Below are 25,773 nucleotides of genomic sequence, written 5' to 3' on the forward strand. Positions count from 1 at the left end.
GCCAATGAGGCGGCAACGTCGACGTCGACGCCGATGCCGATGCCAAGCAGAGCGCAAGGAGCGGTAAAAACGTGTGCTCATTACTTAAAAGCGCGCGCACTCGCTGGCCCGTTGATTAAACGTGGGCTGCCTGTGTTCGGTATGTGGGTCGCATTGGTAATACTACAAAAATACCAACAAGAGCAACAACAACAACAACAACAGCTCAGTCAGGGCAACAGGCGAGGCTCACGTCACTTTGTGCTACCTGGCGTATGCGCAATATTGATGAACGCTAAGTAAATAAATCACAGCGGAATTTTTATAATTATGTTAAATATTTGCGGCTGAGCCAAGAAGAAAATAAAAAGAAATCGCGAAATTAAACATGCTTTATTGAATTATATATAAAAAGCTGAAAATAGTTCACGATAACGATGGACAGGTATACTGAGAGTTAAAGAATTACAATCATATTTGTTGAAATAAGGAGGAGACATTTGAAGCGGACAACGAACAGATATATTTTTATAATTTGTTACTTTATTCAACAAGAAAACTATTTGAAGGCATAGAAAAGACAACAATATAATCTTTCATAAAGAATTATAAAAAATCGTCCGCTAAATTCGGAAATAAAATGAAAACATGCTTTACCCGAAAATTCATTATATCCAGTTGAAGACAAAAGTTTAAGTTTGAAAGGAGAAAAAACTTGGAATGCACGAATTTTGAATATATAGTTGCATATTTTTTAGGCAACAAGCTTTACTCTTAGCGGTCATTTGTGTTTTGAATTAGTTACCTAGGAATTTTCAAAATGTAATATTATTAGGGGTCTATTAATATCGAAATAGTAAATGAGAACATTGCCGATTGACTAATAGACATACATTTGTAAGCAATACACAGCCGTAGAATGTTCAAATTTATTGATTATCTCAATAAGTACTAAGATTTCTAATAAATAAAAAAGCAAGGTGCTCATTATTAGCCAATTCTTAGAATTAATCCCATTCTCAACTTATGGGACTCCTGACCCATTTTATTATGTCTGATGATAGCCATCAACATGGATTGATTATAGCAGCTATAACCTATTCATAAACTAATTGAAACCTTTTATATTGGTATCGTTAATTTATTAACGCATTAGCATTTAATATTTCGATTGATGATGGCATACAAATTTTGTTGTCATCGCATTAGTTGCTCAATTGCTGTTGTTGGCCAGAGACTGAATGGTAGGATGAATAGGGACGCCACGGCAACGCGACGCTTAAGCACACATATACTTGCTCCCTTCCTCTCCCTCTCCCTCCAACGTTTTCGTTTCCTAGTCTGAGAGTCTCACTGTGTGCTTTCGCTCCTTGTTTTATGCTTGTTGGTATATGCTCTCGGTATTTGTTTATGCGCTCAACAGGCTTGAAGGTGGTCCATGAAATGGCCGATAAAAGCTTGGCATAAAAATATGAATTTTATGGCTGTGTATTTAAAACGACAATAAGCACACGCAAATAACATTCACATACATACAGACAGACAGACAGACAGGCAGAAAGGCAGACAGACAAACGGATAGGCAGAATAAGAGGCGAGTCAAGCATTGGCTTCCGTGCAGGATGAGATTGAGAATGAGGATAGAGGCTGGAGATAACGTTGAGGCGAAGAGAGGCTGAGACTGGGACTGAAGCTCAAGTCCAGGCAATCAAAACAAAAACTCTAAAGCAACAACAACAATAAATGCGCCCGCGTTCAATGAAGCTGAAGAGCAACAAACCCACTAAAGAAAACACAAAGAACAGTGCAGAGAACAGAATACACCGAGAAATGAAATTGGAAAATGAAATGGAAAAAACTTCAACTGTGTGTGTGTGTGTGTGTGTGTGTGTAGGTGCTGGTGTGTTGTTGTTGGCATTTGTTTTGTTCTTATAGTTATGCCTATATTGTTGATGCCGCTGGTTTGTGCGTGCAGGTAACGATTTTGTTCGGCTTGCGTGGCGCTTGGCAGCTGCTGTACATGAAAATGAGTTTTTCTTTTTATGCGCTCGCAAAAATGAAAATGGAAATAAAAATAAAATCAGCGCAATAAGCAAGCCATGAAAACGAACATGCGACTGCCGAGCACACACACACACACACACCCACATACACGTATATAGTATGTGTGTGAATCGAAGTGTATTGGTGCGCTAAGCACATACAGATAAGCAATCATAAATATTAATGCTAAATACTTCGTGAGCCGTGAGCTGTGAGCTGTGAGCACCGGACCGGACAGCCGGGATGTGCGTGTTATTGCCTAATGAAATGGCAAATGCTGGCCAGGAGGTGCTGCGCCTACTCCAGCTGCAGCACCCGGTCCAAGCAGCCCAAGAAGCCAAAGTTGCTCAGCCGTTGGCCATAAAGATAACGTGTTATCGCCGGTCCAGACAAGCAAGAACTGGTTGGGCTTGACTTGTTGGTCAACCAACAATTCGAAAGCGGAGCCTACTTCAATTGTTGAGACTAAGAAGCAAGGAGATGCACTACAAGAGCTAAAATAATTGAGGTTTATACATACATTGTTAGAAGGAATTCATCAGGAAATCGTTATACCCTGACAATTGGATTTTGGAGGCAAATTTCAAATTAATTTAATCAATTTAATCTTGTCTGATCACAAAGCATATGTAGTCTTATTATCCAAGCGTGCGGTGCACTACTAGCTTATACCATACAGCTTTTAAAAATATGCTTACAATTTCTCTCGCAATGCCTTACTATATTCTTAAGTTTCTCATCACTTCGGTGCTTTAACATATACGTACATACTTATTTCCCATGAGAACGATTGGCGAAAAAGTCACTCTAACGTAGTAATGCTTTTATATTATTATTAATTAATTTGTTTATGGATAAACAGAAATTATAAAAATATCTAATAATGAATTCGACTTGGTGGGGGAATCCTATACGGCCCGATTCAAAGTCAGAGACGTTTTTAGAACTAACTAAAAAAAAAAAAAGAAATGGAGATGAAGAAACGGCAATAATAAACAAAAGCAAGTATAATTAAATTAAAATAATAATAAATTAAAATAAAAATACTTAAATAATAAGAGATAAATATAATTAAAAGCAAAATGTAAGGTGGATAATGTCTTCCCGGTGGGGGAAGGTTTATTTGCCAGTCCGGGAAGCTATGCCCCTACTTACAATAAAGCCAATTTAAGTTGAAGGACTGTGGAGATGGGACGGGTGCAGGGGCTACAAGAGCCGGACTCGCTTGATTCTAGCGCTCTATTCTATTTGGCCGTGTAGTGAGTGTGGAGCAAATGTGCCAAACGCTAATAGACTATAAAGTAAATGCTGTGAAAATGGACACCTTTCTTACGTGTCCTGGCAGCTTACACAGCAGTCCAGCTGCTTGAAATGTTGTCTCCATGTCTGGATCAGTTGAAAATCTGAAATATCTTATCATTGAAACCAATTGATTTTCCTCTCATTCAAGATGACGGATTTCAGAACTCATCGATACGGAATGTTAATTACTAAATCTGTTAAATATTAGTGCAGCCAAGTATTAAGTCTTGGAATGAGTCGAGCAAGTTGACGCCTTTTTGGCATTTAAAATGCAAAATTTTTTTTTGGCAAAGTTGTCGAGTTTAGTCTCAGTCTCGGGTTAGAGAGCTGTGTGCTGCTCAACTATTTATGCTAATGCGGCGACCGTTGCTGGCGCGATAAACAAGAGCTGGAGCATAAATCTCAGTTTGCCAAAGCTCTTCCACCACTCTCTAGCTCTCAGTCTGTGCTTATGTCTATCAGCTGTGGCGACGGCGCGGCGTCTCCTTTTTTGATTTATTTGCATTTTTCATATTTACAACAGCGTGTCCAATGTGGCGTATGCGTAATATTCGTGCTACGGCCTTAAAAGGGTAAGAAGAGGCGGCACAGGAGCAAGAGAACCGGGAGCTGCTGGATCTGTGGCAGCTATCAATGGCAAAACAATGCCAGTGGTGCGGGACTTGATTTTGCATTTAAAAGTGAATTATACAAATTTTCGGCAAGTTGAAACGTACACATAAAATATATTTGCATAAACAAACACAACAAACACACATCCACGCGAGCACACGAACACAAATAATTCAAGAGACAGACAGGCAGGCCACATGGCCTGAACCGTATTTGGGAAACTGGGCTTTGGAATGCCAGCAAAACTAAAAACAAGAATATTAACAGCAACGACAGCAGCATCGCAAACAAAAACAGCTCAGATAATCAGTTATAAAGCTGCGCAAATATAAATATACATTTAATTTGCACAGTGGGCCAATTTATCATTGCACGTATACACACGCCCATCTGGTCGATCTAAGAGCGATAATGCGAAATGCATAAAAGATATATTTATAATATATATTATATTTATATTATATTTATAATCAAAGCTTAAAAGTTTAAAATGTTCTGCATAAACAGCAGTATTTTTGAACACCTTAATGTAAAGTAAAGATATTACAAAGCCTTCCAGGACCAATTCTGACATGTAGGCAATTAATTTGTAATAACTAATTAAAACTAATACATTCGCAAGGTTAGAAATATTGCTGCTAAGTATGTAAATAAGTAATTAAATTTAAATAAATTTAAATAAATTAATAAATATATAAAATATATTTGTATAATCAAAGCTTAAAAGTTGAAATCCTTCTGCCTTAACAGTACTATTTTTCAACTCCCTAAGCTTTAAAAATAAGGATATTACAAAGCCTTCCAATATAATTTCGCTCATGTGGCTCGACATTCTATTAACTAATTACAACTAATAGATTCTAAAGCATAGAAACCTTGCTCCTCAATATGTGAAGTAATTGCTTCTATTACGTGTAGCAAGGACCAAAATATATTTACTATATCGGTTGCTTTATACTTATTCACTTAAAGTTTGAGTCAAAATTGTAAAAGTTTGTAGTCGACCGAATATCAACTCGAAAATGCTTTCCAATAACAAAATGTTTACTTCCAAACTGTTTCTAGTTGCATTTATAAAAAACAGTTGATGAACCTAGACGATGGGATTGCAAGCACAATTTGTGCCATCTATAAAACTTGTGTTCCATTTCGAAATTAATCTGAACATTCCAATGCATTCAAAATGAAAAAAAAAAAAAATATGCCAAAATATTCTTTTATTTCGACAAAAGTTATAGCTCTTGATTAGCCTATATTTGGTGCTGGGGTCGATGTTGGGCAATTGTGTGTTTTTAAGTTAATTAAAAAAAAAACAAAAAAAAAACAATGCATTCACATGCAACAAAAACAGAAGTCGCTTTCAAGGTGAACAGTTCAAACAATGATTTCAGCGAAACCTGAAAGAATATTGTAATGCAAATGTTATGCATTAATAATGTTATTGATTTCATTCAAAAATATAAAACAGTTTATTTTTTATTTAATTTATCCACTGTCAGTTTTCTGAAGTTATTTAAATATAAACTGAGATTCAAAAAAATGAAGTCAATACATCATGTCTCTCAATTAATAAAAAGTGCAACAGAAATGTTCAAAACACTTGTTCGACTTTGCTTTTCAATATTTCAAAATGTGTTATGATAAATGTAAAAGTTTCCCACATTAGTTAAATTGGGTAAATTCCCTATTAAACTTTGATAAAACAACAAACTTTTATAGACTTTTAATTTTTTGATGTAAAGCCAAATGTGGTCAGATACGTAAATAGCCATAATGAACAAAGATAATAAAACAACAACGATTAACTTATTATTAATTGATAATACATTTACTTGAGTCTTGTTGCTGTTATATTGGTTGCTCTTATATGGGTCTAAATAGAAGAGTAGTCGTTTAATTTTTAATATTTGTGCAAAATGCTAAACTTGTAATATGAATTTAGTTGTTTTTGTGTAGCTAAAAGGTTTTTTTGTTATTAATACGCTAAAATGGAACTAAAGTAAGTCAACAACTAATGCAAACTAAATTATAAATTATATGTTGGTTTTAAAAACATACTCAAGCTGTTAAATATTCTCAAATATTTGACTTTGGATATAATATACAAAGATACTTAGTATGAATTCCCCATTGGTAAGAATTATTGTTGTCGAAAGTGTTCATCAAATGTAAGGAAAACATCTACTAACTATGGGAGTAAATTGTGTGTAAAGATATCAAATATATTTTTCAAGTCCTACGTAGGTGAATTTGGAATAAGTGAAGAATGAAGAATGATTTAAAAATCGCAATCGACGAAGCTAAATGCCTTTACGCATGAGAGCTTAGCCCTAACATTGGAATGTGGATTCTAATTTCAAAATTTGCCTAAGCCGGAATATGCAAAAGCATACAATTTTCAGCTGAAAAACTTGCGTTATTTCCATTTCGACCTTATACTCTCTCTCTCTCTCTCTCTTTTCTGTGTGTGTGTGTGTGTGTGTGTGTGTGTGTGTGCGTATGACTGCGTGCTCCCATAAATGCGAATGTGTATTGGTTTCTGGCGCTTGCCGCTTTTTGCTTTTTTGGGCCGTTCAAAGTTTTGCCTTTGCTCGCTGTTTGTGTTTAATTATTTATGTGTGTGCTAGCGAGTGTGTGTGTGTTTGTGTGTGCGTGCATGTGTTTACATATGTGTTTTATGTTTTTGTACAAGGCGCTTACAAACTTTCCTGTTGGCGCTGTTGTTGTTATAGTTTTTTTTTTTGTTTTTTTGCGAGCCTGTGTGACGCGTATGCTGCGCTTGTTCATTTGAAATTTATATCGCAACTTGTACCGTTACACATATAAACACGTATAAACATATGAGCTTGTACTGGCGTATACGTCTGTATATCCATTCCTTGGCTAGTGTTGTTTGTCTTAGCGTTGACTTCCGTTTCCGGTTTGTAAGCAAAATGGCGCCAGCAGACGATTAATTATTTTGATATTTTGGCTAACTGCTACTGAGCCGATTGTGCGTAGCTGGGAGGCTAGACTGGTCGACGTGCCGCCATCAGAACACACGTGTCACGTTGCCAAACAATGGTGGCCAGCTACCACCAAGAAGCAAGGTCATTGTTGAAGGCATTTCCATAAATGGTGCAAACAAAACACGATACAAGAATATATCATATTATTCATAATGGCATGGTTAATCATCATGTTTGCTTCAGTTACATTGGCTGGCATCTTAGAGCCCTTCATGAGGTTGCTCGCAGCTATATCGATACATTTTCGATTTTTTTAAATCTAACAGCCTTAAGGATTGGTAAAGCGTCTAGCTTAGCATTAACTTTAATTATTTAACAATATTAATATGAATCAGTTTGTCTTTTCCTCTATTTGCGTAATTAATTAAATTTTAGAAAACTTGCAATTACATATTTAAATTATTGGATTAGGAATAGACACCACGAGCCACTTAAACATATCTTTTTAAACTTCCTTTGAAGTACAAAGGTATAATATTCAATTTCAATAGTTTTGAATTTTAAAAGCTTTTTTTAATGATTATTATTTAAAACCAAGTAAAAGCAATTTATTGAAACGTAAAAAGTCATACATAAATATACTTATTTAATAAGTGAGATGTATAAAAAAATGAGCTTAATAGTAATACATATGTGAATGTAGACAGAAAAAAACATAAAGCATATAAATTCGCAATTCACATGAAGCAAGGAATATTTTTGGACATGTTCGTCCGTACATCCATTTGTTTGTTAATCTGTTTAGGTGACAATAATACCAATATGTGCAGACTTTGCTCTGTAATAGGTAATAAAATAAATAAAAATGTATTATTAATATTTGTGTGTTTAAGATTCGTCTCCCCCTCTCCCACTACGAGTATATCCTCTATACTGTCCGTAATTCCGTAACTACATAAACTAAATCTACAGTCATTGATTGTCTAGCATTATTTTTTATTTTGTTTAAGTCCTTGAACATTTCGACTTCTTATTAGCTATAATTACTTATTTAAAAAAAATTATAATCAACATAGTATTGAATATTTGATATTGTTTGTAGTCTTAATGTTCCTCTGCACTCTGTTTGCTGAAACGAAATACATTATGACAAAGCGTTGAGTAGATCGAAAAAGAGAAAAGCTCCTTTAAAATGATAGACACATATTCTAAATAACTCACTCCTCCACTGCAGGGACTGACATCGACGTGGTTGTTATTGTTGCTGCTGATGATTTTTTTTTTCAAATTGTGCAAAACCTTTTGCGTATCAATAAAGCCATTTTCACACAGTTACACATATATACATGTATATACTTGGTAACACATACTCCTATACATCAATATACAAGACTATGTATGTCTTTATGTATGCGCGTCTGCGCCAAAAACCACAACGTAGCACTTTTTGGCACGTTAATGTGTTATGTGTATGTAGGTTTGGAGCGGCTCAGCCCAATTTTCAGTTAACATATACACGTACAGGCGCACACGTATGTAATTAATGATTGAACATACACTGGCACAGCAGAAAAGTATGCTACAGTTTTGGTTGTGGGCGCAAAATATGCTGCTCATTATTTTTACGGCTCACACACGCAAACGCACCCCCACCCTTAAACACGCACACACTTACACACACGCACATAAATTATGTTTTGGCTTCATTATGGTGGAGGGTCTCCTGACTGTGGTGAGCAGCGGGTTGAGGGTGCAGGTCGGTGCGCCACATTAAAAATCAATTCACAAACTTTGCACGTACAATGCCAAGTGCCAAACACACAGGCACACACACACACACACACGCCTCTGGGGCTGCTCATGTAGCGCGTGTGTGTGTTTGTGTCGGGTGTATGTTTGGCTTAGACATTGTGCATACGCCACGTGGTGTCTGTTACCACGGGCAAAATAAAAAACAAATAGATTTTTATGGGCTCTTGATGAAGCTGCCATAGGTAATAGCTGCCTAATCTCTAACTAACCTCTCTCTTTTCTCTCCCCCTCTATTTCTTTGCCATACAGCAGACGCAGCGCACAAGATGAAATGACAGGAGCTGCCTGGGGTGGCCCACAGTCGAGAGTAGAGCCAACAGAAAATGTTGCAGCAGCTAACAGCAGCAACCACAGGAACAACCGCTATTAATAAAGGGCAAGCTGGCCAAGCCTTAATCATTGGCAGTAGCAGTAACAGTAACAGTTGCAGCAACAACAACAATAACAATATCAACAGCAACAACAACAACAATAACAGTAGCAATAGCAACAACAATTGCCAGACCATAGACACCCTCATATTGGCCAACAATGGCCAGCGACGTCGCGTGGCTTCAACGGATGGTGGCTGCACATCCAGCAACAACAGCAACAACAATAATAACGGTAACGGCAGCAACAATAATAACAACAAAAATAACAATAACGGCAACAGCAACAGCGGCAGTAACAACAGAAGCAGCAAGCTAAACAAAATGCATTCCAGTGAAGAGCCACCCATGACGGTTGTCGTCGATCCTGGCCAGCAAAAGTTGCGCCGGAGTGGCAGCGCCTCAAAAAGGCTGCGCAAAACAAGTTCCTCAAGTGCCAAAGTGATGGGCACGCCTACACCAACGCCAACGCCTTCGCCTACACCTGCACCAGCCACGCCTACGCCGAGTGGCAGGCAGCAGCATCATATGGGTGACTCCTCAACGCGCCCACGACGCCAGCCATCGATCGCTTCCGATTCGGCGCAGAGGCGTCGTGTTGCCGGAAATTCTAGCCAGCAGGGGTCGCAGCCACAGCAACAGCGGCAGCGTCGACGGCGCACATCAAGAAGGCATAGTGCCGCATCAACGCCCAGTGGTGGGGCCGGCGGCGGCGGCGGCGGCGGCGTGTCTGCGGCCAGCTCTTCGACCGCCTCCAGCTGCAATGGCAGCTGCAGCTCCGACGACGGCGACTCGTCACATACGTCATCGTCTAGTTCGTCGGGGGAGCCGAATCTGCCATACCCGGGCTTTCCGGAGATCGCCATGAAGTCGCTGACGCAGGACACGCGGCCGCGCAACTGGTGCCTGATGCTCATCACCAATCCATATCCTTTGCCAAAACAAATAATTACCATAAATATTGCGCCATCACTTTATTATCCATATCATTTTTTAGTTATTTATGTTTTTAAACAATTTTCTGCGACATGGTAAGTAACAATTGAAAACACAAAGATACCAAATGATGTCAGTAGCTTGTTGATTTTAATAAGAAATGCTTAGACATAATCTACAACGATTTAAAAATATAAAACGCCATTTTCTATTATGCTAAAATTTGAACATTTGCGCGTTCCAACACGAGATTAATTTTATATTGACTGCTGCAACGGGTCCCTGTACTAAAAAAAGTCTCTTCCCGATGTCCCTAGACTGTGTAGGAATTAAGCAGTGTCATTGAAATTTCATAAATTTTTTTTGCAATCAAATAAATCACAACAAAGAAGCATAAAATAAAGAAGGACCATTTTATTAGAACTTCAAATTATTTCGATTCAAATTGTTTGCTATCGAGCTACACCAAAATGATTCGTGTCTAACGACAGCTCACGTTTTTTGTATCTTTTAACTTACACTTTTTCTAAACAAACATATAGTGCCTCTTCAGAAGAGTCGACATATATTTAAATGTAATAATGTACAAAATTCGATATGTTGCAATAAATACGCACATGAATCTGTCGAATCTGTCGAACGATCGATTTATCTGCATTGTTTTGCAGTACTGGTGACATCAGAGATTGATTCATTAGAGCTAAAGGTCCTGCTATTGTTTTAGACAGGTGCTTAAAAATTGAACAATTTCTACAGCACAGTATCAAATAAATTGCGAACATGATGCATTCCCCAGAGGTAGATGAGGGACACCCCCCCATTTCTCACTGAGTAGCTAGCTCTTGCCAGATTTTAGATCTCTTACCCATTTGGGCTGGCTAATTGACGCAGGCATGGCAGTTGCGTCCTTCGTTTTGTCAGTCGGCTTAATTTCGTTTCGTTTGCCCGTGCTGCTGCAAGCGGGTCCCTGGGCCCCATGCAGCAGGCAGCAGGCCTCGGGGGCGTTGTCATCTAACCAACGGACGCGTGCGTCCTTGTCATATATTCGTCGCTTGTTTTACATTTTTCACGCGAGCGTGGACGCGGACACAGACTCGGCTGTAAAAGCAAACGCAGCAGCTTATTGATTTTTGTACCGTCGAGTTTTCCGTATCTTTTATTATTTTGGTTATTTTTTTGATTTTTTGTCGATGCTACTGCAAAATGTATGCTTCAATGTCAGCAATTGCAGGTGTGTGTATATTATACTGTGTGTATGTGGGGTGGCGCATATACATACATATAAATATCAGAGCTGAGTTCTCAGCTCATCAACGGCGGCGACAGAACTCCAACCAAAGCCACGCCTCCGTTGCCGACGCCGTCAAAGCCATCACAGCCGTTGCGTTTGCATTTTTCTTCTTCAATTCATTTCCGTTGAGTTTTGCTTGTCAGTTGATACAACTATAGTTGTTGTTGTGTGTGTGTGTTGCGATTCCCTGCAGCCTCCTCCCCGCATTGGCTGGGGAACTGTCTCGTCCATTGCCTCGTCTGCTCGTACTTGGCAGCCATCAGTTGTTGCTGTCAGTAGTCGGATAATGTGGAGCAGCAGCATCAGCAGCAGCAACATCATCAGCCAGTCGACCACTCCACCAGATCTTCCATCATCTCCCCTCATTTGCAGTTTGCCGCCCAGCGCCTTCCAAGCGTTTGACGTGGCTGTCTGTGGCTACGACTGATGTTGCGTTTGGCATGTGCATGAAAAATCGCTTTGCATGCTTCTGGGCGCACTTCACATTTAATTTAACCTGAAATTAAAATTGACTGACGTTTATATTTATTTATATCACACATTAAACGCGTCAAGATATGCCAAACACTGAGCACTGGAGTGGAACTGGTGGTAAGAATTGGGGGTGGGGGTGGGAATGGAAATGGCAATGGCAATGGGCAAAGAATGCGAATGTATGTAAGTGCGAATGAAATGGGAAAATGGGAATAGCAATGAGGTCGAACGGTGGTAGATGGGGAAAGTGATAAGAGAAAAGCAGATGCAAAATTGCACGAATTAAAAACAAACAGCAAAGCGTTCGAAACAGTAATCGAAAATGGAAATGTATATTCCTTTAAATGATTTACAGCTCGAGAAAAATAAAATAAAATGCAACGTAGCTCCTCTTGCTTTTTTTGTGTTTGTATTTGTTGTCGCTTACTTTTATTAACTCGTGTGTATGTGTGTGTTGAAACGCATTGGGGAAGTGGAACTTAAACAAATACCGCAAATGTATTATTAAATGCCCAATCTTAGCTTTTAGCCAACTGAGCATTGACTTTAATGCGGTCACTTAAATATGTTGGAGCTTTAGTTATAGCAACGCATGCTGTAGATATACATATAACCTGCCTGATAACATTACTTATTACATTACTATTAGCACTAAACTAAATTGTGCAAAAGAGACTTTAAAGCAGACCATCCACACGGCTGCACAATTGCATTTGCTTATACAAGTATGTATGTAGCAACAAACTGAGTAAAATTTCCAATGCGTTATGTTTATTTTTGTAATCTTCAGTCTAATTTTTCCATAATTACGGCCCAGTTTGGGAGCATTCAATGAATTGGAGCAAAAATTCGACTGTGGATGAGAGAGAAAATGCGATAAAACAGTGTTAGAAAGTGTCGCTGCACAGAAAATACGCAGCACTGCTATCCGTCGAATAACTGTTCTGCTTTTTGTCGCATTTTAGTTTTAATTCAATAAATACTGCATTGTCTTTGCACAGCCTACGATATCTTTTATTGATTATTATGTGCAGAAAAAGAAATTAGATCGGCTTTGATATGTATTTAATTGGTTTATTTGTTTCAGGTATTGTCCGGGGACCTGAAATATTTCTTTCATTCCTAAACTTCCTTTTGTAACCTTGCTAGAGCTAGAGCTAAATTACGAAGAGCTGCATGGATTTGATACTGTCAAAAACAAAAGGGAAGTATTTTCCGCACCCCTACTGCTAACCTGTTTTGTCATAGCTATGCACTAACAGTGCCACACGCTGTGCACATACATAATTGCTCTCCCGACAATTGTTTGCTATAAAATTTGATTTGCTATTGTTCGTACCCCGCTCCCGGTCCTTAGCCGCACCTTGTTGGTGCGGTATTTTCAATATATGTATGTATATTTGCCATTTCTATTTTGCTGTTATTGCTGTTTACCAGTGTCTGTCAAACTTGGAGACCCTTGCCAGTGAGCATTGCTATGACAATTGTTGTTTATTGCATCGAAATGCAACGTTTTTCGGGGGAGGAGCGGGCCTCGATGCTTTAACACTTGACTGGGAAAAATCCAATTGCTGTGCATTTGCGCCATCATGAAAAGAAGAAGCCAAGGAAACTTTTGCACCATTATTTCGACTACATTTCCTGAGTGAGCAAAGGCGACGTCATTGCAAAATGCTTTCCCTAACTAATTTAAGTTCTTTGGCGTCATCGGCATTGGCATCAATGCCAAGTTGGTCAAGTTGCAGAGTTTGGCATTCTTATTATTATTATTTTTTGTGCTTTCATTTTAGCCAAGACCGAAACTGAGAATGTGGCTGAGACTGAGACCGCGACCGACTGAGGTCAACTGCACTATTTGCCAAAAATTTAAAACTAAAAACTAGTTTTTGTCGGTTGTAACTTGCGGTGCCAGCGAGGCGCGATGTGGCGGCGATATTGGCGTTTCGTATCGATGCCACCAATGGCCATCAAGTGGGTTGCACCCAACTCTCTGATAAACGGACATTTAGTGACTGACTGTGACGACTCCATCGACCACCTACTAAAACATTTCTTATACACAGGAAAGAAATGCACCCACAAAATGAATAGTCGATATTCGATTCAAGCTTGAAAGAATATCCTTCAAAAAACTCGGAGCAAGTATACTTGTATTTGAGCAGCGTAATTCATACTTCGGAAGCAGATTAAAAGGGATATATGTACATACTATATATGAAAAAGTAGACTGAAGCAATTCAAATAATTTGCACATAAATTGTTGTTCCTCAATACGACTTCAAAGTACATCCTAAAAAAGTCCTTTGTAGGGGAAAGCTGAGATGCTTGGCTACATTAGAAAATAATTTGTACTCGTACTTAAAATATTAAACTCCTATTTCGCCAGACATTCGGCTCGGCTTATCATACAACACTGCTACTCACAAACATCCTAATGATAATGGAACTAAGTCTGTTTAGTTATTAATATAGCAGTCAATATATTTGAGAATTCATCAAAGGTTTTAAATGGCACTGAGTTGGATTTCTAGAAGTTCTTTTATTGATCATATGTTGAAATCACTGTTTTAACGCATCGCGCATTATTTTATATTTTGGACCCTTTGGAAAAAGCTGTGCACGCCCTTGGGTATAGGCCATCAAAAGCTCAATATTAGATGCAATAGTAGTCTCGTGTGCTGGTGTTTTCGCCACTACATGGTCTGTCGCCCATTGTGATAATGCTAATCAAGAAGCCTTTGTTGGCTATAGGAGTCTAAGTTGAGTTGAAGTCAACGCTTAGCATTTTAGCAGGCAGTTGCAACCAAATGGGGCACACTCAACCATGCAACACTGCTGTCATTCTTTGCGACCGCAAATTCTTGTATCTCATGCCTGGGCCTTCGCGCATTTCACATTTGTGCCACGACCACGTCATGCACTAAAAACTTGTCGTCAATTTTACGGCGCTTTTGGCATGAAAAGTGCGCGGCACGTGCAACAAAACTACTTTGCGCGACAGTAGACACTAGACACTGTATACTATTCCATGGGGAGTGCAGTGAAAAGGGAGTAGTATATAGACAGGTTGGTGGATGATGGGAGGGGAGGGGGGAGGGGAGGGGAACCTGCACTTTGCAAAGTATGTTGCAACAGTTGGGGTGCTGTGCACTCTTCCATCGCTTATGCCCACGCGTTCATGTGGCATATGCCGAGCCATTAGACGCACATCATTAGCATACATTTGGGAGTAATGCGAAACCGCAACATTTTAGTTGCCGCACCTTTCTTCCCGACTTCCCCAACCCAAGGCAAAGTAATTAGCCTACAAGTGCTACTTGGCCACTTAGAGCACAAGACGTCCAATTAGTTGCTGATTACGATATATTTATTATGGCTCGGCGTGGCCAACTCCCTCTAACTACCTACCCGCCCCCTTTAATGTACTTGTATAATATTGTTTTTGGTTCCCAATCGAACTGACTAGCCAACAGGTCGTGGCCACGAAACCAAAACCAGTCTTAGTCATCGCTTCGCATATTGTGTTTATGTAGTGGTATTCTTGCGGTCTGGGCGAGCATAGCCCACAAGCTAAGGTCGGAGGGCAGGGAGACACACACAAATTCATTATTGCTAAAGCGTGAGTGAATTTTAAATGCTCAGCTAGATATACCGCAAGTAACGTTTTAATTAACGATTGATTTACATAGACCAACTAACCAACAGTGCGCTAGCAAACTACGAGTAGTTAGAGGGGCATAGTATGCAGGATAATCTTAAAAGCTTATGATATAGCGACTATATGTAAAATGTGGACTCCAACCATTTAAATTACTTCGAACTATTAATATCACATAAAGTTTAAGTGCAGTATCTAGCTTACAATTACTAAATAAATAAAAATTCCCGTCTACATTCCTTTGGTGTGGAATGGCCTCGATTTTCAAAAACAAGGCAAAACTTCAAAGCATTTTGCTGTTTTCACAACATAATTTTAAATATTGCAGAAAAAAAAAAAAAAACAAAAGAACACCGAATATTTTCGCGCTATGTGACCAGCTGATTTAGTCTTTCAATTAAAATTTATTAACAAGTTCCTTATGCACATTACCTTATTTAAACTGAATAATTGCTGGTGCTTGATTTCACTAAAGACAACATCACAATAAATAAATAAGTCAGTCTTTTACTTGTAAATATAATTACCGGAGTTTATAGCAGCTATCATAAAAACATAACTTTATTTTTTAACTAAAATTTGTATGTCTTGCGGTTTGTATTATGTGGTTGGTTATAAAATGTACACATTTTTTAATTTAAAGATTTGGAAGATTTCCAAGGATCAGTTGTTATTTTACCAATATGCTTATGTACTCTAATTTAAATGAGTGAATAATGCCTTGGTCTAGAGGTTGCATTAAAGTAGTTGTGTTTGGTGGAAAATGTAATATTTTTAATAATATAATATTTAATATTTCTACAAACTCAAACTCACGATCGAAACAATAAACAATTGTAAAATAATATGTACACATTGCCATTCTATACTGAATATAAAGGGACTACCTAATTTGAAAAATGTTCAATAGATGGCGCATCGAACTTTTATAATATTCATAGTAAATGACAACCGATATGAGGCGCTTAAGTCTAAAGTGCACCAAACGTAATTATTTTCATACGAAATCACCTCCTAATGCTGCCAACAGCAAATTTCATGGAACTATCCTGCCGATGCAGCAAATTATACTGTACTTTAAATGAAATTTATATTCGTCGTCAGAAGAGTCACAATATCTTCAATGGCGTTGCTCTTCCTCCAAATGAACATTCTTTATTGAAGCAATTCAATTGTTGTTGCCTTAACTGCCAAATTGGTAACAATTAGCTGAATTGATGTTTAACTTTTGTCAGTTTACAAATACCGATACATGTTTATACTTCGATATATACTTAGTATGTAGCGACGCCTTCATTTCGTTTTTGGTTTGTTTTGATTACTTTACATAATTTCGATTACTATCATTCTGAACTTTTCCAATTCAGACTTAAGCCACATTGGCAAATCAATGAGGCAAATCAGTGAGTAAATGAACATAAGATGGCACAAGGACTCGAGACATTTGGCCTTAAAACAAATATGGGTTGACAGTTGACTTTCTGTTCATTTCAAAATAGACAAATGATAGAAATTTGTATTTTATTTTGAACATTTTCATATCTCAATTATTTGCTTTCCTGAGTTTCTTTTTTTTTGACTTTATCTGACGTCAGTGGGATATGGATAGGTATAGGCAGCCTGCATAATAACGAACTAAAATAAACCAGTATAACCTGTCCAGTTGATAGCAGTAGAAATTGAGAAATTGTCTGCTTGCATATCGGCACAGTCATTTAATAATAGGTATATATAGAAGTATTTCTGATTATAAGTTCGAGTCTTATTGTAATTTAAGTTCGTTAACTGTGAGCCTGAAATTCGAGAGTAAAGCGCAGAGATAAGCACGTTTACGTTTCACAGCAGCAGGCTGTGAAAGTGTTTTACACTCAACTGTAAAAGCGAAAATGAAGAGCTAACTCGAAACTGTAATAACGAGCCTTGAGCTATGTCTGGGCAATACTATACGTATATATTGTGTTGTTGCCACTACATTGTCAAGGATGCTTTTGTGGCGGAGGCCTGTTAACTGTCGATGTGAGAGTAAAGGAATTGACAAGGTTGCCTTGCCAACTGGTCTGGCTAAAAAACATGGTCATGCCTATACCGATAGAGAAATTTGTGTGTGGGTGTGGGTGTGTGTACATGTAGATGTGTGCATGAATCTGAAAGCGATTGCACGCCAATTAGCTAAACTTTACACTGCAATGCGCTGTCTACAATGTCCTGACAGCACACCCCACCGTTAGGCCTTTATTTACTGCACAGCCTCCATTCTCCGTTCGCTCTTCTCTCTTCTTCGCTTGCTCTTTGCATTGATTTTTGTTGTCGTTAATACTTTTTTACGATTTTCATTTGCGCATTCCCACCGACCGCTACTGAGACCGCCAGTTCTATAGCCGCTGCCACAGCCGCTTTGTTTGTCAGTCTTTTAATTTGTTGCGATTTTAACACGCTTGCATGCGTCCTCAACATGGCCGGGCATTAACAAAAAAAAACCAGCATTAAAAGGCAGCAACAACAACATACTATAACTGCAGCAATAGTAGAAAGACCTGCACAGTGTTACGGAATATATATAAAAGGGAACAGGAAATATATAATAAAGCTCGGCCTACTTGCACATTCGTCCATTTTTCGAAACAGATCAGTTGCTGCTTTATTAAGAGCTCTACAACAGGTAATAAATATATCATAAATTTTCTCTCACCCACTATTCCAAGATATTAAAAAGCACTTGATATCCAGGTTCCCCTGAGCCCTAGGCAGGTCAAGTTCGTTTTTATTCTGATAAAAATAAAACTTAAGCAAAAAATAAATTGTAAACAATAAATGAATTATGTTGGAATCAGCATATGACTGTCCAGTAACAACAGACTGCATTAACCTACCGGGTATTTTTGAGATAGGCCAACTCAGCTCTAGCATTTCTTTCTTGTTTCATTTAAAACAATTTAAAGATTAATAAGTTTTGAAATAATATAGTTAAAATAAAAAAAATAAGAGCGTCTCAGGAAAATGGGCAACAAAAAGTCCAAAGCGTGCTTGTAAATAGAAAATAAAATAAAATGTGGAACTTAAACAAAAAATAAATTGTAAACAATTAAAATTAAATGAAATCTAAAAAAAATCGTATCATTCGCGATCGCTGTCCTTGCTTATACAGCCCATTGGAAGAATATCAAAATAAAAATTCAAAAATACAAAAAGTCAAATCACACTTGTATTAAATATCTTGTTGGCCCGAAGACCGTGTAGATAATGACAAAATGCTCACTTTTCTACGGGGGGCAAATTAAATGACAATTGAAAAGTGTTGATAAGCGTTAGCAATAAAAAAGTGTTGAAATACGTTTGCTAGTACACAAATGAATTTTAAACTTCCCTAACACTGGACTTACCAATAGAAACATAACAAGAATGGAATGGCTATAACATTATTAATAATTCACATATGCACTAACAGGAGGTAATTATAAAATTTCAGTCATTTCCATGAATTTTGGAAGCTAATAACTAATAGAGGGTCGTACATCAGAAGAAAAAAAACATTAACTTGATCTGCCTAAGCTTAGAGGAACCTTTTACAAATCCGTTGAGCAACGGGTAAGTTCGACTATAATTTCCAAAATCAAAGATCCGACCTCGTGGCCACTGAAATGATAAAATGTAGTAGATTTGATTTACTTTTCTTAAAAACATTGTAAATTTACAAGTGAGGTAAAGATAACACAATGTTAAGACAGATAGTTTACCCTTTTCTAAAGGCAGGTGGAGATGGGTGTAGTCCTGGCACATTTTTATTCATGAAAGAGCCAATAATAATTTAATATTAAATTTTAAAAGTGCACTAAGAACCTAAGACAATATTAACTCTGAAGAGGGCTTAATTCACGCCACAAGTCTTGCTTTTAAATTTTTGTAATAATAACATTTTTTGATATCAAATTTAGACTTCCATTCTCTTTTAATATACTTGTAGTTAGAGAGTTTTTTTATAATCCATCTCTGAATGGAATTTCAAAAAATGTAAGTCTGGAATGCCGCTACTATAAAGAGCACGATACATTAATGTAAGTTTTTCTAATAATAATAGTGAAATTAATATAGAAATTACTAAAATATTTATTTTATTTTTCTTTTTTTTTTTTTTTTTTTTTTGCCAGCCCTTTCTAAACAATATCTGAAAATGAATGTTAGTATTGAGGGGCTGTGCGTAGAATATATATGCTATTTTAAAAGCTGCCGTTATCAAATAATCAAATGAGTTGAGGAGAAAAGAAAAGAGGAAGCCCCAAATTAAATATCCAGTACCCTCACTGAACAAAATATTGCATAGTAAAAATTCATATTCAATTCAATGTTATAACGTATTAATATGAAATATAAAAAAAATATAAACAACGTTAATTTTCAATTACTGATTTAAATATGAATACTATTCAAAACAAGTATAAATCTTTATAATTAAAGTGTGTTATCCTAAAGTATCAGCAATTCCACAATCCGGAAAACGTGAATACTTATAGTAAGAAAAACTCAATAAATATTTTTTAATAAACATTTGCTATAAAATAAATATATATAATATGCATTTACAAAATATAATATAATATTATTAAAAAAGCTAATACTGTTATTAGAAGAGTAGAAAAAAAAGTAGGGAAAATAATTTTACAAAATTAAAATTTTGAATGAATGGAATGAAACCCATGTCCAAGTCAACACTTGTGATTAAATATCGTCGCACTTTAAATTAAATATTTTAAGATTAAGCTCGAAATTTAAGTGTGCAAACTTTATATTCATATACTACAAGTAAAACATACTGGGGTGAAAAATCAATGGTAAAAATTTATAAATCTACTTGTAAGTATTTAAATTTACGTGTGTTTTTTATGGGTGCTGTTAATATAAGGAACCGACCTTGTTCACAATTTCAGTGAATGATCGCCAGCATCCCTTCCCCAGATGCGTGCCAGTAGTTTTTAGATGCAGCCAAACGCATTTGTATTCCATTGGCTGTGTGGATCACTGTGTACCACTGTGTCGTCACCGTCTCTCAGCTTGGCTCCTTCTGTCTCACTCGCACTTTGCTGGTCGAGTTTACGCTCGACTTAATTTGTTTACTGTTGGTTTGGGCCGCCGCCGAGCGCCAAATCAAAAATAATGCGAGCCCTGGCCGCGCAAACTGAGTGAAATAAATGCGGCAGGCAGCGACAGCGCAGCGATGTCCGTGGTAGCGAATTGTATGCCTGTTCACAATGTTGCATGTTTGGGGCTGGCTACTGCAAAATTCATGCCACAGACCCCTAACCATCACAACATGGCTGCCTGCCACCCCATTGGCCTTTTGTGTTGTCGTCTACGCTTTTCACATTTGTTTTTATGACAGCGACCTGACCTGCATATGCCGTCCAACAGTGCGCCCTGGCCACGTGATGTTCCTAATGAATTGCAAGGACTGTCATTTGTAGTTTATGCGGTCGTTGAGCAAGGAATGGCAGGAGCTGGTGGTGGCCTTTCAATGCCTTTCAGCATGCGCCTCATTGTTCTGACCGTTTTTATCTTTAATTGTGCGTTAATAGCGTAAATATTTTCAGTTTGCGTATTTTTTGTGTGCTCTTGAGCGCTGACTTACTCCGAATACCTCAGATTGTTTGAGTGTGTGTGTGTGTGTATGTGTGTATGTATGAGGCTGGGTCTGTGGTCGTAAAAGAAGGGTTCATTGTGTGCGCATTTGTGTGCACATTAAGCGCGAGCCTCCATGCAAAACTAAACATAAACATACTCGTATGTAAAAGTATATATAAACTTAATTGTATAAAATACATTCATCAAAGTGAAGAATGGCGAAGGATATAGCCTAAATTGTCTTTATTAGTAGAGCTTATAAGATTAGAATCAAAAAACAACTTCATAGTAAAAATGAATATTTTCATATTCAATGTTCTAATATTTCGTATTTATATTAAATATATATCAAAAATATTCAATTACTGATTTAAATATTAATTATATTCAAGACAAAGTGTAAATCTTTGTTAATAAAGTGTGTCATGCTCAATTTAATGTTGGTTATATTTAATTTTATTATGCATTCACTTCCGAAAACAAATATTTCAATAGTAAATTTTTATATCTTACCCAACTTTCTCTTGTTTTTTGTTGTTAATATATTATATATTGCATCTTAATATTTTGAATACTTAATTGGAATATTTTCAAATGCAGAATAGAGACAAACATTGACTAGAATTCCCAAGTCGGTTCTCAGCAGTTGTGTGGTATAAATAAAGTAGAGTAGGCAGAAAAGTGGGAAAAATATTTTATTATTATAATTATAATTATAATAAAGAAACCTTTGGCGTGAACCAAAACCTACGTTCACATCATCAATTGTGATTTAATATCGTCACAATTTCAATAAAATATTTTTTATTTATTTATATACAGCTTATAGGTCTGAGCTATAGCGATGTGGCCTTAAACTGAACTTAAAAATAATATGATTTACTATAATGAATTAGTTTTATATACAAAAGTTGGTGGGTGGATTAATGAAGATTTTGTGGAATTATAATAGGACTATTATTTATGAATTAGATCAGATTTTTTAAGGAACTTTACAAGTATTTTAGAGTTTTCGTTTGATGGTCCAAAAAGAAAGGTGGATGGGTCGATGGTTGGGAAATAAATCTGTCTGGATCTATTAAAATGTGGGCATTCAGGTAAAATGTGTTTTATTGAGGTAGCAGTAGAATAAAGTATCGGAGCATTACAACATTATCTAATTTAAGCTGATTTCTCTGTTTCAAATAACGTGCTCAGGCATTTGAAATTTTAGCAAAAATTTTTCAAATGCTCCTTGAATACCCCCCAGTCTTAGCAGGACAATTATTTAAAATTATTGATGCATATCTTGGAATAGACACCTATTACTTAAAGCTCGTGGGAGTATGTATGTACATGTCGCTAATGCATTAGATCAGCACAGATGCAGTGACAACTAATACAGAGATAAAGGACGACTTACAACAGGATAGCTGCCAGCCCGGAGGCATGGAATCCATGACTCCCACGATGGGGGCGTGGCAGTGAGAGTGGCATTCGCTGGCGCATTACATACAAGTACTTGCCGGCTGGCTGTCATCAATTTGCGTTATTTCTTTGCCATTTTGCTTAAAGCGAAACCAAGCGAAACGCCAACAGAAGCAACAACAGCCACCGCAACGTGGCATGCAACAAGACGGAGAACAACAACAACAACAACAGCAACAACGACGAAATTCAGCCAAGTTGACGAGCACTTGAGTGCGCATTAGAGGCGACGGCAATGGCGATGGTGATAGCGATGGCGATGGCGATGATGCTGCCAACGACAAATGGCGGTGGCCCGTTAGTGCGCGTTGAGTGCAATGACTGCGTGTGTATGTATATACACGTACATGTGTTTGTGTGTGTGTGTGGGTGTGGGTGTGCAACTCTAAGCTCTTGCGGCTTGACTGGTTTCCCCTGAATCAACGCAATAAAGAAGAGGCAGGCTGCACTTATTAAGAGACACAAGTAGTAGTCGCTCAAAACTATCGCGGCTCACTTTTTAAGCGTCTGCAGCAACGACAACATAGTTTCAGTATACATTTATCTCTAGTAAATACAATTAATAAGTGAATGTTTAGAAAAATTGTATATGTTAGTGCTTCAGACATCGAATACATATATTTTAAGCTAATTGTGTTCGGAATTTCAGGAAGTGTTGACCAAGCTTGCTAGTTTGTAGTCAAGTGTAATTACGAGCAAATGCTAACAAGTTTTGCTGCTCTTAACAAATCATTTTATTTGCCAGTCGCAAAAAACCCTCGAATTGCTTACTTAATTTAAGTAATTTAAGAGTCATTTTTCGTTTAGAATACACAGTTGTTTTTCAAGCTCGCTTTAATTTCAAAGTATTATTTAAGACGCTTTAATCATATTTATTACAGTTTTCGATGCAATACAAGTATAGTTGTGTACAAAACTGACTGTGCTTTAAAACACACGTCTAAGATTCAATTTTTATTTATTAAACTGAACACTCACATCATCATTGAACCTTTTAATTTAATGTAACATTTGTCACAAAAACCACTCACACACTTACCAAAAACCAAAGACTAAAAGCCAGTCTAAATTTCAAAATTATATTGATTTTATTCCAGTTTTTGAATCTATACTACGGTTTACAGTGCGGTGTACACTTTGAAACGGAAAATTAGTGAAAATTAGTTCGTTTACTAGCAACAGCTTTTTAATGCTACACACGTTAAGTGCAGTTTTTCAAAAACTACCGCAAATAAAGTATTGCTACCCATTAATAAGTCAACAAAGTGTTGGTGCGGTTCGATAGCCAGCAATTTCTTGGGGTTTCTTTATGTGCATTGGCAAGCAGAACTTTCTTGGAGGAGGATGTTTTTATTGTGCGTGTTGCACTGTGACGGCATTGATTGCAAAGGCTTATAATAGTACTTATGTTTTCATCCGTGCAGTTCTACATTTGTGGGCATGCAAACGAGTTTGTAATTATAAACTACAAGCCTTATTTTCTGCTCGTTTCATAGTGTTCTTAAACTGACAATAAATAACGCAATAAGCAAATGGCGAATTAGTTTGTATGCAAGGAAATTAATTGTAAATACTGTATCGGCTTAATTCGCTTACTTCTCTGCATTTTATTTGTCTTAATGACAAATAAACTAAATATGTGCTAATATTTCTTAATTAGAATTGACACTTCAGAGCTCAGATGAAGTTTCCAGTTCCATCCATGCATAAACACATTTTCAGCATATTTAAGCCACTTCTATACTGATTGGTTACAACTTAACTGTTAAATGATTTGGATGCCGTACATGGTTCGAGCGCGTTTCGATTCTGGTCATATTGCTTAATTGTATTACTCTGGGCATGTATCAGCCCTGTGTGGACGATGCCTGCGTGACGAATCGTTGTAAAATTCTACAGGTACGTGTAATAGCAACAACAACAATCATGAACACACCAGGCTTGGGGGACAAATGATAAAGCAACAGATGCCGCGTTCTGCTGGCGACAATTAAGGACGAATTCGTGCCAAAACCTTGAATTATCAACGTGTTGGCAGACCACCCGCTCATTGACTCTAGTGTTGATGTTGGGTTACCCAAATGAGCGGCAGCCGTAAATGTGGCAAGTAACATAAGTCAAAAAGCTGACAGACAGGAAGTGTATTAGTGTGCGTGTATTTGGGTGTTTGTGCGTCACATTAAATGTCATTTATTTAGGCAATTTTTTGCTTCACTTCCTGCCTGACTGCCTGACTGCCTACCGCTTACCGCCTACCTGCCACCCTGCCGTACTGGCAGCCTGGCAGCCAATGAGGCCCTTCTTATAGGACTTGGCAGCCTCTGCCATGCTGATGACATCAAACAGGCACTTCGGCTCATTAGACAACCAAAGCACACGGTTCTGTCAGCACCCATGGTGCTCGTGGCGGGCCGGGCAATTACAGGGACAGGCCATATCAAAAATGTGAAGCGTAACTTTGTAAAATGATACTGTGCGTAGGTGGCTTAGGCCGAGCCTGGTGCAAATGATGAGGTTGAGGTTGAGGGTGATGGGGATGATGGGGATGATGAGGCTGGCATGTAGGCATTTGGTCCGCAGCCAAGTGTAAAGAGCCGATGACGAGGACGAGGCCAATGACAACATAAGTGGCACTCAAATTGCTGGGCGTTGTCTGTCTAGCAGCATAAGTGGGACCTGTGGTCTCATAAGCCAGAGCATCCCCACAAAAATACACATTTCTAAGTTCTAAGAACGAAGCTCCATAACAATTTTTGCAATGTTGTAGCAAAATTGTTCAATTTTAGAGGCTTAACGAGCTACAATTACTATAAACAAAGTGTAGGAATTCTAGGCAAAGACTATAGATCTCTGGGTTGTTGGAAGGGCAACTCAATGTAGGAATGTTTGCGACTGAAGGTGAACGACTCGGCTTATAGTGAGTACCGAACGAATACACAGAGTAGTTTTTTAAATTTCTTAAGATTTGTTCTGAATAATAAGAAAGACTAAAGATAGGGCTCCGCATTACCTGTGGAATGCCAAGCTTAGTCGCCACAAAAGTATAGTTTCTCCGTATCACTAATGTGACTAGAAGTGGTGTAAGCTGGCAACAAAAAGTCAAATAGGACTAACTCCCCTTTAATAGTATACATATTTACATACCGCTGTTCCTTAAAGCCCAAAGATAAAACTTCAGGAAGGTGTTGTTCAAGTAGAGCTAAAAGAGAAGAATACGAAGAATATAGCAACAACTTAACATAAATCCATTGAACTGAGAGCATTTGT

The 25,773-nt window shown here is 37.6% G+C and overlaps 1 protein-coding gene across 1 annotated transcript in view; it reads left to right on the forward strand.

The window, feature by feature from the left end:
* Positions 1-5,924: 5,924 nt before the first annotated feature.
* Positions 5,925-25,773, forward strand: part of LOC115628937 (voltage-dependent T-type calcium channel subunit alpha-1G) — a 65,902-nt gene continuing 46,053 nt past the window's right edge. Inside the window, exons 1-3 of the mRNA XM_030525210.1 lie at positions 5,925-5,935; positions 9,040-9,993; positions 24,294-24,405. Coding sequence (XP_030381070.1) covers positions 5,925-5,935; positions 9,040-9,993; positions 24,294-24,405 — 1,077 coding nt within the window. The remainder of the gene's footprint in view (positions 5,936-9,039; positions 9,994-24,293; positions 24,406-25,773) is intronic.

Source organism: Scaptodrosophila lebanonensis, unplaced genomic scaffold, assembly GCF_003285725.1.
Source record: "Scaptodrosophila lebanonensis strain 11010-0011.00,11010-0021.00 unplaced genomic scaffold, SlebRS2 tig00000129-arrow-arrow-pilon, whole genome shotgun sequence".
Classification (NCBI taxonomy): Eukaryota; Metazoa; Arthropoda; class Insecta; order Diptera; family Drosophilidae; genus Scaptodrosophila; species Scaptodrosophila lebanonensis.